The sequence below is a fragment of the Mastigoproctus giganteus genome, chromosome 9 (assembly GCF_048544385.1).
Source record: "Mastigoproctus giganteus isolate SK-2022 chromosome 9, ASM4854438v1, whole genome shotgun sequence".
In the NCBI taxonomy this organism is placed as follows: Eukaryota; Metazoa; Arthropoda; class Arachnida; order Uropygi; family Thelyphonidae; genus Mastigoproctus; species Mastigoproctus giganteus.
This window is the reverse complement of record NC_143583.1, coordinates 213436226-213449601: the sequence shown is the minus strand read 5'-3', so window position 1 is coordinate 213449601 and position 13376 is coordinate 213436226. Positions and strand designations below refer to the sequence as shown.

Genomic DNA, 13376 nt, shown 5'->3' with positions numbered 1-13376 from the left:
AAAACACATTAATTGCAGGCTAAATCAAAAATTTTCACGATTGCAATTTTCTACGTCGTGCAAATTCCCTTTTTAACCCACAATTCAAATCAGTTTTAAAACACAAAACATGTCAGTGGATGATTGGAATTCTTGCTTTATCAATATAGCAGGTGTTCCAAATAGCTACAGCTACTGAATTCAAATATTCGACAAATCATCACTGCTTCGAGCAATGTTGACCCGAGTACCTGCATTCTGTGTTCACTCAAAGATCAGTTACTGCCAATTTCATCAAAACTTTAGGTGGAATTCAACATGACCTCTCAATTAAAACAGCAACTGGATATTGTCTTCCTAGACATAAAGGAATATTTCCTTATTACCGGACACATCTTGCCAATGAGTACATGTTGAGGGCCTTGTCAATCAAAAAGGCCCTAGAGAGAATGCGCAAAGCTCATTGGATAAATTATTTCAAAGCATGGTCTGTGCTTGTTAAGAGGAAAGATTATTTTTACAGGGATGGGATACACTAAACAGGAGGGGATGCAACAACATTCGCTGATGCTATCGAGGCATTGTTAGGTGACTCGGAAAACTAAAAGCTTGTGGATGGGATACACAAACTAATAGATTAATTAGAGCCGCAGGAAGAGTTGAAAGTGATTCTTGCTATTTGATTCTTAATTTATTTACTAATGCTGGAACATAGTAAATAAATTCGATGAATGTGAAGTACTGATTGCATCAAATGCAGACATTGTAGAGATATCAGAGACATGTGTCACTCAGATTTAAGGGATGCAGAATTTGAATTTGGAAAGTACAACGTGTACAGAAAGTATACACAGGGCAGGAGGAGGGGTTTATGCTCTTGGTTAAGTAACATTAAATCTTAATGTTTCTTGGTTAAGAAACATTAAGAAACATTTAAGCAGTGCATCCAGTTGACATGGGTGGCCAGTGAAATGTTTGTTTGTTTGTTTGGTGTGACAGCACTAGAAAAACAAAAATGAAAGTAGAATGTGTTATAGGCCTAATGACACAAACAACTATACAGAGAAAATCAGAATGTCTTAAATCGGGGGATTTTAACTTTCCAGATATTGAATGGAACTTGTAGGATGGTTTCTCACACACACACACACACACACACACACACACACTAGCAAGACTTTTGTGATTTAATTGGATGAGTGTTTTCTACAGCAGCATATTAGAAAGGCAACAAGAAGCAGCAATATTTTGATCCAATTAACAGCAATGATTATTCATGCATTAAGAATTTGCAGGTCAAGACCATCTGGGTGGCAGTGATCAAAGTATGCTGATTTGCTTAAAAAATACTACTCTCAAAGGGTAAAGGGAAGGACTTTTGCTTTCGCAAAGGTGATTACAGTGGTCACAAACAGTTTTTAAATTCTTTACGGTTGGAGCAAATGATGATGCTAATAACAGAAAATTCTAAATGGAAAGCTTTCAGGCTTTTCATTCCAATTAAGAAATACCGTTCCATGCTTAGATTTGGATGCCAGATGAACTGACGAGACGTGTGGCAGAGAAGAAAAATGCATGGGATGCATATACATTTTCGGATCATACAAAAGCCCATTGTAGATATAGTCTGTAATGAAGTCACAAAGGAGGATAGCAAGCTAAGGCAGATTACGAGAAGCCTCGCAAGGAATGCCAAGAAAAACAGCAAAAACTAATAGAAGGCAGGGATTGATTCTTTTCTAATTTTTTAAATGATATATGTGACAGTTATCAACATTGATGGCATTACAAATGTTTAATCAAATTACAATTAACCTTCAGGGCTAGTAAATTAAAGATTTTACGTTTAATCACAGTAATCCTATTCATTGCATCCCGATATATTCTTTGAAAGCTGCTAGGAAAATATCATTGCCGGATGGTGGAAGAGGAAGAGTTCAACACAAGCGTTGGATCGTACCAGTTCGCGTGAGTGCTAAATACAGTTAACGATTGTATTCTTTCTCTTTTGAACTCATCTGATTAAATGTGCCAATCCAGAATATAAGCAGAAAAGTTATCTAAATTTATTATCAGCTTTCGCGAGTATTTTATCCGAAACTGGATGAAAAATACCGATTTACAAGAGATAGATATCGACTTTTTACTGATAACATTGATAACGCGTAAAATATTACGAAAATTACCAACCTTGACCAATTTTATGCTGCTGAACACGAAAATCGCATTAAAATTTGTCGATTGGCTTTTGTTTTCTAATTACAGTTAGGGTCTCATATTAGCGAGTTACTCTACATTATTAACACTGCAGTTTCAGTACCACTATTAGAAAAGTGTAATAATAAGCGTAATTAAAACTAAACTCCAGAGAATTGACTGCTAAACCAGTAAAAGTGAATTGGAAGTCCTTGGTTTTCTATTATTTCGTTCCAACTACAATACCACGATTTTTACAGCACAGTAATAATTTTTTTCTATTACTCCGCTATGTGAATATGAATAAATCTACCATTAACTTCTTTTCAATTCATTTTTAAATGTATTAACTATTATAAGTATTAACTGTTATACTCCATTTAAATAAATAACAAGTTTCAAGTTTACTGAACACAAGAATGATCAGGAAAGTAAGCAAAGTTATTCATTTGAAGCAGTGTTTCGCCACAACGAAACTAAACAAAATTAAATATCTGAGCCCACAACATGTCCCTTCACCTGTTTCGCATTTTTATTATATAAAAATAAGAATTTATTGTTATTATTATGTATATAAATGACAGTACCTTTCACTCGAGTTTCCCTACATATTTGGTTTGTCTGCAACACAGAATTTGCCTTTCCTCGGATGTAGCAGAGACTTAGCTGAGTTATGCAAGCTAAAAGATTAACAAAAGAGAGAATAACAATATTGTCGATTATTTACAATGCTCTATTTATTACATGAAAATTGATTCACACACCTATTTAATTTTCAGAAGGTAGGATTGTTAATATAGCAAATTAATATTAAAGAATCTTCTAAACTGCACAGTTCGGATTGCATCTGGATAATAATAATAATGTCAATGCTGGTTAAATGCGAACTTTCATTGGTGTTATTCTAAACCACAACGAATGTTATTTTATATTTAGCTACAAGCTTACAACTTAATGTAGAAACCTATCTTAAGAGAACTACCGAAATATTATGGGTTCTGAATATACTGTATACGCTGATCTACACTGATTAATATCCGAACACCATTAATAACTGCATATCTATATTTTCATTTTTATTAACATATATACAAACACTTTTCTTCTACAATCACCCGGTTCTGCAGAGAAACTCCTTTTCACTTAAGAATATCTCATATGAATCCACAAATAACAAAAAAAAAAAACGCTCATAAAAGATTAAAGAAAAACATGTATACATGCAACTGCTCAGTGTAGCGCTGCACCTGGAGTATGGGTCACATGTAGTTTGTATGTGCCACCTTAACCGAGCAGCAGCGAAGCTGTAACTCCTCAGCACGCGGTCTGTATTAACTTAATTTCCCAAAAAAGGAGCAGATCCCGCACCCACCGAAGGCAGTGCTAAATCGGTGGGTGCCAGCAGATCCACAGTTGCCCATGTTAGAGAGAAAAGAAAGAGGGAAATAAGTCACTGAAGGCTTCTTGAATTTCAGTACTACTAAGGTTAATCCTGGAAGGCAACAGGATGCGAAAAGAAAGCATCCATTCACAATGATGCAAATAACCTTTATTTACAGGAAAACTAATAATAATGTGCTGAAACCTTTATAGCAGTTTCAAATCTCGGTACATCACTACTCCAGCTGCATTTTGGGCCATCTCTCTTCACACGCTCCCGCCCGACGATCCAATACATCCCAGAAGTTCTCTGTAGGATTGAGGTCAGAGCTAGCCTGTCCAACGTTTTGATGCTCATTCCTCAAACCAGTCAGTCACAATACGAGAAGTATGACATGGAACATTGTCCTGCTGATTCAGGCATGGATCTTTCCCGTTCTGTTGCCATAACATAAATAATGCATCGTTGTTCAGGACGACCAGATAGACTTAACATTCATGGTTTTGTCCAAAACAACTAATGACCAGAGGTGAAACCATGAAAAACATCCCAGACCATCAACGCTGCCTCAGCCAAACTTCATTTTCGGGATAATACGGTCGGGAAGGTAGGCAGCTTTCTCCAAGGCATCCACCACAACCCCATGTACCGTGATTCATCACTCCAAAAAAGCCTTCCATTGGTCCAAGAACGGTGGATCCTACACCAAATTAGACTGCTTCTGACATTAGTCGGCGTGACTAATGAATGGTTGCAGCGCCATTGTAATCCGTATCATGCAACGTACTGTGTCCTATACTGTACTGGTGTTGACATGTCCCAATTGCCTCATACCCCTGTGTGCTCTGACAACATCGACCTGCGTTTCGAGCTGATGATTCTTTGCAGGGCTCTCCTGCCACAGCTTCGGAGTTTCCTCGGGTCGTTTCGGAACGGTTTCAACACAACTAATCATCGATTTCGGGATCTTCAGTACCGGTGAATGACAACAGGATGATGTTGTAGCACCCTATTGTCGTCGCGCGCTGGAAGTATGTAACTTCATTGATCGCGGCGTTTTGCATTTAGAATCGTATTTGCATTCACTTACTGTCTACTTGAAGTGACTACGAGCATATTTATGCTTATCTCACACGTGGTGCTTTGGATATGACGTGACTATCAACAGAAGGTTGTCCGGATATTAATGGTAGGCCAGTGTATATGTGTATGTGTCATCCATATGGATCACCCTTTATAAGTAGTGAATATATGTCAAATGATGTACTTAAGCTCATAAACAGTAAAACATTTACAGTGCGTTTCTTTTACAGATATTACGTACGATTTGGATGTCTCCACTCATGTCACTGCTGCTGATCTCATCTCTTCTATCGTTGATCGATTGTTCTATCGCACACGCTGGCGTTCGTTCCTCCTATACCTCTATATTAGGCAGCGAAGGTAAGAACATCACTCTCCCTTGCCTTTCGGTGTCCGACACGAAAATGAAGTTTCGCTACTGGTTGCTACCCAACGGATACCATGTCGACGTCTCAGGCAGCGAGTACGTCCTCTCTGACAACGCATCTCTCAGCTTGTTGGTATTAAACGCGGACCACAGAGGCAGGTACACGTGCGTTTCCGAAGAGAAAATGGCAAGAAGCAAAACGAACGTCCAACCATTCGCTTCTTATGTGGAGCTGCAGGTGGAGCCACAGCCTGTGGCGAAGAAGGGATGGTCCAAGTATAAACAACAGGTGATCCATGGATCAATAGGAGCGGGAGCAATGGCGGCAATTCTTCTAGTTAGTTGCGCTGTGTACAAATTCCGATGGAAACCTCCGAAGAAAGAAGTCCAGACCGAGATGCCCTTAGACAAGGAAAACACCAAGAAACCGGACACCATCCCAACCATTGACAGAAGGGGGATGGTGGAAGTGTCCCTTGATTAAAGAAGTAATGTACCTTCAAATGGTGGAGCAAGTAAGAAGAAAACGTTACCGAAACCTTTCAGCAAACATAAATGCAATAAATTACCGGTATTCTTACGTGTAAGATCCAAATAAATATACGGAAAGCATTGAGTGTAACCAGAAAAATGTGTTATTCCTAGTCGAACTCATGATTGTTTCGAGCAGTTCTTATTTCGGGATATATCATCACGAACAGGGGTACTCCCAAGATTTTCTAAAGATTCTGTGGGGGAAGCATGTTCCGAGATATCATTGAGCTTTAATCACATAGTTAAAATAAAATCCGCATTATTTTGATCATAAGATGTGGCCATCCACACGTTTAATGTGAAAAAGGGAAGGATCAGATGCATAAGTTTTCCAACTTATGCATCGTGTACATAAGTTGGAAAAGCGTAACACAGAATTGGGGAGGGGGTGCTACAATGGATAAAAGGGTGATTAATTAGCAATAGCCGAGGAGTGGTTATAAATGTGTAATTCTCTGAATGGACACTAATGCGATGAGTGCGAGCCCTGCGGATTTCTGTGCTGGGGCCCCTCGTTCTAATTTTTTTAATGATATTTATGACAATTATCAATATTGATGGCATTACAAATGTTGAATCAAACGTTGCTACACTACAACAAAACAAATTATGCCAATGGCCTAAAATGGCAATTAATCTTTAAGGAATTCTTAATTAATTAATCTTTATTAAAGATTTCACATTTAATCACAGTAATCCTATTCATTGCAACCCGATATGTTCTCTGAAAGCTGCTAGGGCAATATGTCGCCGGGTGGTCGAAGAGGAAGAGTTCAACACCCGCGTTGGATCGTCCAGTTCGGAATATAAGCAGCAATTTTATCTAAATTTATTATCCGTTTTCCCGAGTATTTCATCCGAAACTGGATGAAAAATTCCATTTACAAGGGATACCGACTTTTAATTTGGTAATTGTGTGAAAATGTCCACAAGAATTCCTTGTCCAAGAATTCGAACAGGGCCTTTTTCCACTAAATGTGTAACGCAACAGCGCTGAAATAAGCGCAGGGATAGTAGAGAGATGCGAATGGCGCAATAGGGGAATCAGCTGAAACACAAGATTATTTTTAAAGTGCAGTTTTAAAACCTTCTTTAAACTATAGGGTTGTTCAGCGAGGAGGGATTGTTCAGAACTTAACGTTCAGGAATGAAGTTTATTATGTCACGGGTTAATGATAAGTTTTAAGAGAACATATCGGGACTCAATGAATTTAATTAATCACCGTTTTTAATTAATGAACGTGCGATTTTATGTCAGTATGGAAATAAATTTCTGTAGTTTTAAAAGCTTAAATAATTTTAAATTATTAAAGCTTTTAAAACAATCATATATTTCACCAGATTTTGTTGCGAATGATTTCTGGTTGTTTTCAAAAATCAAATTCTCCCTCAAAGGACGAGAATTCGCCACTACTGACACCATTCAAAATAATTTTTCACAGAATGGTCTGCGCTTGCTAACAGCAGAGACTGCTTCTACAGGGATGGAATATACTTAAAAAGGGTGCAAGAATATTTGCTAAAGCTTTCGAGATGGTGTCAGGTGGGTCGGATAACTGCTAGCTTGGGGGGGAACACAAATTAATAGTTTAACTAGAGCCGCAGCAGAAGCGAAGATGATTCTTGCATTGCTACATGCAGCAGCCTGGAAAGCAAGGTGTCTGGAACTTCAGGTCGTCCTTCTGTAGGTCATTATGGAACAAACAAAACAAATACATGGACTGTGTTTGGGCAACTAAGAGTAAAAACAGGTGACGTATACTCCAATGCTAGGAGCATAGTAAATAAATTTGAAGTACAGATTAAGTCGTCGAATGCAGACGTAGGAATAGGGGAGACGTGGAGTCACTCAGACGTAAGCGATGTTGAATTTGAATATGGGAAGTACAATGTATACAGGAAAGACAGGCAGGTCAGGAGAGGTAGGGGTGTTTTGCTCTTAGTTAAGAAAAATATTTAATCTAAGGCAGCGCATCCAATTGAGTTAGGTGCGGAGTGCAATGTCCAGTCAGTTTGGTGTGATATAAGCACTGGGAAAACAAAATTTAGGAGTGTGTTATAGATCTAATAAGTCAGATGAATATACCAAATAGCTATACAGGGAAATGGAATGGGCCAACAAATCAGAATGCCTCATAATGGGGAAATTAACTTCTAAGATGTTGACTGGAATTTGTGGGCTGGTCACACACCAGCAACACTTTTGTGGGTTTCTTGGATGCCTGTTTTCTACAACAGCAACATTAGAGAGGCAACAAGAGGAATCAATACTCTATCTGGTTATCAGCAGTGATTCTTCATGCATTAGGAATCTGCAGTTAAAGGACCCATTGGGAGGCAGCAATCACAGTGTACTAATGTGAATTTAATTAAGACATAACTACTGTCAAAGGTAAAGGCTTCTGCTTTCGTTATTTGGTTTTTAGGAGCATTAGCAACTAAGGCCATATTGCTCTGGGGATATGCGTTGGTCATTCCCTAACCTTTCCGCATCCTCCGTATTTGGTGGTCACGGGCTCGAACCCTGGTCTAATCAAGAAGCGTGTGCTACGCACTGCTGCTCCTGCCAAAGCCAAAGGAGGCGCCTCTGCTTTCTTAGGGATGACTACAGAGGTCTCAGACAGTTTTTAAGTTGTGTGCAATGGAATCAACTGACGTTACAAACAGCAAATTGTAAATGGAATGTATTCAGGGAAGTAATCAAAGAAGCTACTACGCTTTTCATACCAACAAAGAAATGTCAGAGAAACTATTGAGACACGTGGTAGAGAAGAAAATTGCATGGGACGATTATAAACTATCAGGTGATACAGAAGCCTATGGTGGATATAAATTAGTCTGTAATCGCCTCACAAAGGAGGTTAGACAAGATAAGGCAGTTATTTACCAGACGTCGATGAGAAGTCTCTGGAAGGAATGCAAAGAAAAGCAGCAAAAACTTCTATGCTTATATTAACAGTAGAAGGCACATTATACCACTAGATATCTATTGGCTAACTGTTGATGACCCTGCTCAGGTTGCAGACAAATTGAACAGGTATTTTGCATCTACATTCACACATGAGGAATTCTTTAGGGAAGGGGATGCCAGAAGTTATCAAATTCTGACGAGGAGCTAAATGACTTTGTGATAACTGAAGTGAAAGTGGAAAGGAAATTGTTGAGAATTAGACATAAAATGGCACCTGGGCGGATGGAATCCAATTATATTAAGGGAGGCAGTAAACCCTTAGCCATAATTATGAAAGCATCCATGGATTCAGGGGAGGTCCTTATGGACTGGAGAAGTGCAAATGTAACCCTAATTCATAAAAGGGGGATCAAAAGGCTACATGACTAATTATAGACCTGTTAGCTTAATGTCTGTTAGCGAAAATAATGGAATCACTTGTTAAAGATGTAATGCAGGACCATTTGGACAGGCATGCAATGCAACTGCAATCACAGCATCGATTTGTCTTGTCTAACCAGTTTCATAGGTTACTATATGATGTAGTGACCATTGAACCCGTTGCAAAAAGTAATTCTGAGGTCACATACTTGGATTTAAAGAAAACTTTTGATACTGTTGCATATAAAAGACAGCTGTACAAACTGGAGCAATGTGGCATTAAGGGTAACTCACTGCTATGGATAAAAGGATGGTTAAGCGGAAGACAGAGAGCGATTGTCAATGGGCACTGCTCTTCGTGAGTTCCACATAGTTCAAAGCTGCGTTCATTTTTGTTTTCAATATTTATCAAAGATATTGATGAAGGTATATCAGGTTTAATATCTAAGTTCCCAGATGATACAAAGATTGGCAGGATGGTTAACGACACTCATCAGGGTGAGCTACTGCAAAAAGATCGAAGAAAATTGGGGGGGAGCGATGAACTGAGAAATGGCAGTTCAAGTTTAGCATTGACAAACGCAAGGAACTGCACATGGGTAGCAGTAATCCCAGAGTAACTTATCAACTGTGTAATACTAGAGGGTAGTGGAGAATGAAAAAGACCTCGGAGTAATTGCGCAGTCACATGAAATTCTCTGAGCAGTACAGGCATGCAGCCAGGACAGCTCATAGGATTTTGTTAATGATATTCATAAACCTTTTAGCACTGATAAGGAGCTGTTATCCCTTTGTATAAAGGTCATGTTTAGACCTCATCTTGAATACAGTATACAGGTCTGGAGGCCTCACTTTAGGAAGTGATGTAGATCTGCTGGAGTGGGTGCAGAAGGGCAACCATACTGTTGAAGGGAACAAACAGGTGCTCTCACCTGGAAAGGCTTCAGTTTTGCAAATTGCGGCATCTCGAGATCTCGTAACTGCAGGGGAGATCTGATTGGGGTGTTTAAAGCCCTCAATGGATTGAGTAAGCTGAATTTTAATGGTATTCTTCCACTTGCTAAGGCTACGTACATGAGGGAGGGGGGCCTGAATTCAAGTTGAGGAAGGATGGTTGCAAGATAGATGTGCGGAAGTTGGCCTTCAGCTAGAGAGTGGTTGATTGTTGGAACAGGCTTCCATCTGTTGTTGTGGAAGTGGATGGGTTGAATAAATTCAAGGGAGAACCCCTGGCTTTTTGGCCGTGAAGGGCATTAAAGATTATCTCTCTCTACAAATTCTTTAACGTTATGGATGGGCGAACTTTTCTTTTTGGCTAAACTCCAGTTTACGGTACCCCTTGTTTCGCCATGTGATGAACAGAAGGTTGTATGAAGGACGTGAACTGAGAAAAATAGTTGTAATCTTCTTCATAATTCACAGGTATTATACAAACACAAACCGACAACCAGTATGGATTCCGTCAGGGACGCTCGATAGTAGACGCACTAAATAACCTGATAACATCTGCTCAATCCACACCGGAAAAATACTTCCCTGTAATTGCAGTCGACTTCGCCGGGGCATTCGACTCACTTTGACGGCCGAGCGTCCTTGGCAGGCTCAGGCAAGTACAGATTCTTCAAAATCTTTATTCCTGCATTAAAAGCTAACTATGTGACAGATCTCTCAGTGTAGAGATTCCCTACTCCAGGGTGACCAGAAAGATCCACAGGAATGCCGCAGGGCTCGGTCCGAGGGCCAACTTTCTGTGGATCTTTCTGAAATCGCCTGCATAGGCTTCGGACTTAACATGCCCAAGATCTTGATTTAGTCCGAAGCCTATGCAGGCGATTTTATCCTTTCCGTGCCTGCCAGCTCAAGAGCCCAGCTTGAAATTACTGCTAAACGAGCACTCTGACTCCTCCAGGAGTGGGCTACCCAGCACTACCTGACAATCTCGGCTGAGAAAACCTCCAGCATCCTCCTGAAAGGGAACCTAAGCTCAACCAGACCACCACAGATTAAGATCAATGCCACAAACCATCAAGTACAACACCCAACTTAAGCACCTTGGTGTAATCCTGTACTCATCCGCAGGGACTGGGGTTTAAACCGACGTACCCCAGCCCTGTTTTTCAAAGCATTCTTTATTCCAGCCATCTCATATTCTGCAGGGGGTCTGGTATCACCGGGCAACTATTGTCACAAATCAGAAGAAATTAGCCACCATTCAAAGAGCAATACTATTTACTATCACCAGAACCTGCTGCATGATGAGCACTCCTGATCTTCAAGTCCTCGCTGGAGTCCTCCCTCTGGACCTTGAAATAATTAGATGCGGCATATTGTATCATCTGTCCAAAGGAATCTCGATTACCACCATTAGATTCACCACCAACCCAGCAATCAATCGCATGACAGAGAAAAGGCGCCTTCTCACAACTGCAGCAGGCATGGCAGGACAGATGGACGACATCCATTGAGGGAGCAATTACAAAGAAATTCATCCCTAAAGTAACTAACGTTCACGTTCCCAAGAGCCCCAAGCTGGTTTACCCCTGGCCTGTACATAACGTACCTCCTCACAGGCCATGGGTCGATACAAGAAAATTTAACGTCTCTGGGTATCACAGATCATCCACTGTGGCACTGACCTGACGAGTCCTGGCACCATATAATGTATAACTGTCCTGACTATGAAGCTTGAGATCTATTCTGATCACTATTATTAATTTGCCAAAGGACCAAGAATATATACTAATTCACACACATGGCAATTATAAATACTTCACAACTTTTGCACAGGATGTCTTCAACAGACGAAAATTAAGGAGCCTAAACCACCATGACCTATAACTTGAGACAGATTCTAGGCACCCCTCTCCAGTAGCATCAACCGCCAACCTCGAAGTTCAATTGAACTGAAATTCACTTCCTTCATCCAAGTTCCATCGGGCTGATATCTGCAACTGAATCTGCAGGCAAGATCTACCAGTACCTGATCCCACTCAAGACTCCAAACACAGACACCGGAGACACCAGCAGCTTTTCTGCCACAAGACACATTGGCAATCAAACTGAGCACTCCAGCCTAGTTTTCTTTTACTGTCCTCCCTGGCTGGGGGGAGGAGTTGATTCCTGTCTCCTCCTCCTCCTCCTCCTGCCACCCCTTTCTTCCACCTGGCGAGGCATGGGCCTGCCTCACGAATTTCTGGGGTCGCCTTCTCTATCGTCCCCATACCTTTGGCTTTTCCCCCCAGCCTTCAGTCTCCCCCTACTCTAACTCGCTGTGTACACCCCACACAACTTATCAATTAATAACGACCAATTTTAAACGATGCTTACATAAACCTCTCTTGGCCCTTTATATTCTAGCGTTAACCCCCTTTTTTCATTTTATATTTTTATTTTATTTATTTTTTTTCACATAGGCCCTTGCCACTAAAATCTTTGGAAACTAGGTGGAAGGCCCTGCTAGAGTGCAAAAAATCTACTGGGTACCTGACCTGTCTCTCCGGGCCAAGTGCGGTAACGGTTGATCCCAACAGGGGCCCAACGGCTAAATGGTCAGAAGAACAAGGGTACACATCCTTCAACTCCCCACACACTTTTTAAATCTCTGGCCCTCACAGAGTTCTGTGCTACATAAATAAAGTACACAAAGCGAAGATGGGGGAACTCCTAGTGCTGTCAGACAACTAACACACTTTGCATTTGTAATTAGAAGGGGAAAAAAGCAATTATAAGAGGGGTGATGTTTCTTATCGACTTTCATTTGTGTTTAGTGAAAAAGGGTTAGGTTTTTACACGACTTCGGGAGGGATTCAAGCAAAAAACGGTCGTTGGCCATGGCCAGGGAATACTGTAAACTTGAATTACATTTTTTTTTTTTTACTGATGCTATATAAGCTTGCATCACTTGCCATTATTATTGCTAACTTTAAACTCATAGAACCAACTTCTTTTCTTCCTCGTTTATTCATTCAACTTCCATTCTCTGGCACAACCTTCCTTCATATGTATTTCCTGAAAATTGCAATCAACAGAAATTCAAGTCAACAAGCATCTTTCGTATTCTCAACCAACTTATGCACGATACTAAGTACTAGAGGTTTCAAACCTCACGCGCTTGGGGTTCTCATAAAACAATCATACTAATGCTGAGTTAGATGTAACAAGCAAAACAAATCGATAGTTGTTTACACAGTCGTGGAATGAAAGCGATATGAAAAAGAAATTGCTGTATGTAATTTACATACTACACATTCTTTACATTATGTAAAGTGTTTCAATGACTACACTGCTCCCTCCTATAAACCTGTATGTACTACGTAATAGCAATTCAAATAAAAAATGTAATTAATAAACAATAATGGTGTTAAAAATAATCTGTATTTAAACGAAACCATTTTGGAGCAGGGTATTTCTTTTATTTCTTAGAATTCAACTTCCTATGATAATCAAGATACAAAGCCAATTAATCGAAGCATTAAAGTTTTTCAATAATCTTTGTTTCTAGTGAT

At 40.0% G+C, this 13376-nt stretch overlaps 1 protein-coding gene across 1 annotated transcript in view; it reads left to right on the top strand.

Annotated features, from left to right (window-relative positions):
• Positions 1 to 5490, top strand: part of LOC150081111 (uncharacterized) — a 31963-nt gene extending 26473 nt beyond the window's left edge. The window contains exon 2 of the mRNA XM_090380927.1: positions 4870 to 5490. Coding sequence (XP_090237053.1) covers positions 4870 to 5490 — 621 coding nt within the window. The remainder of the gene's footprint in view (positions 1 to 4869) is intronic.
• The last annotated feature ends 7886 nt before the right edge of the window (positions 5491 to 13376 follow it).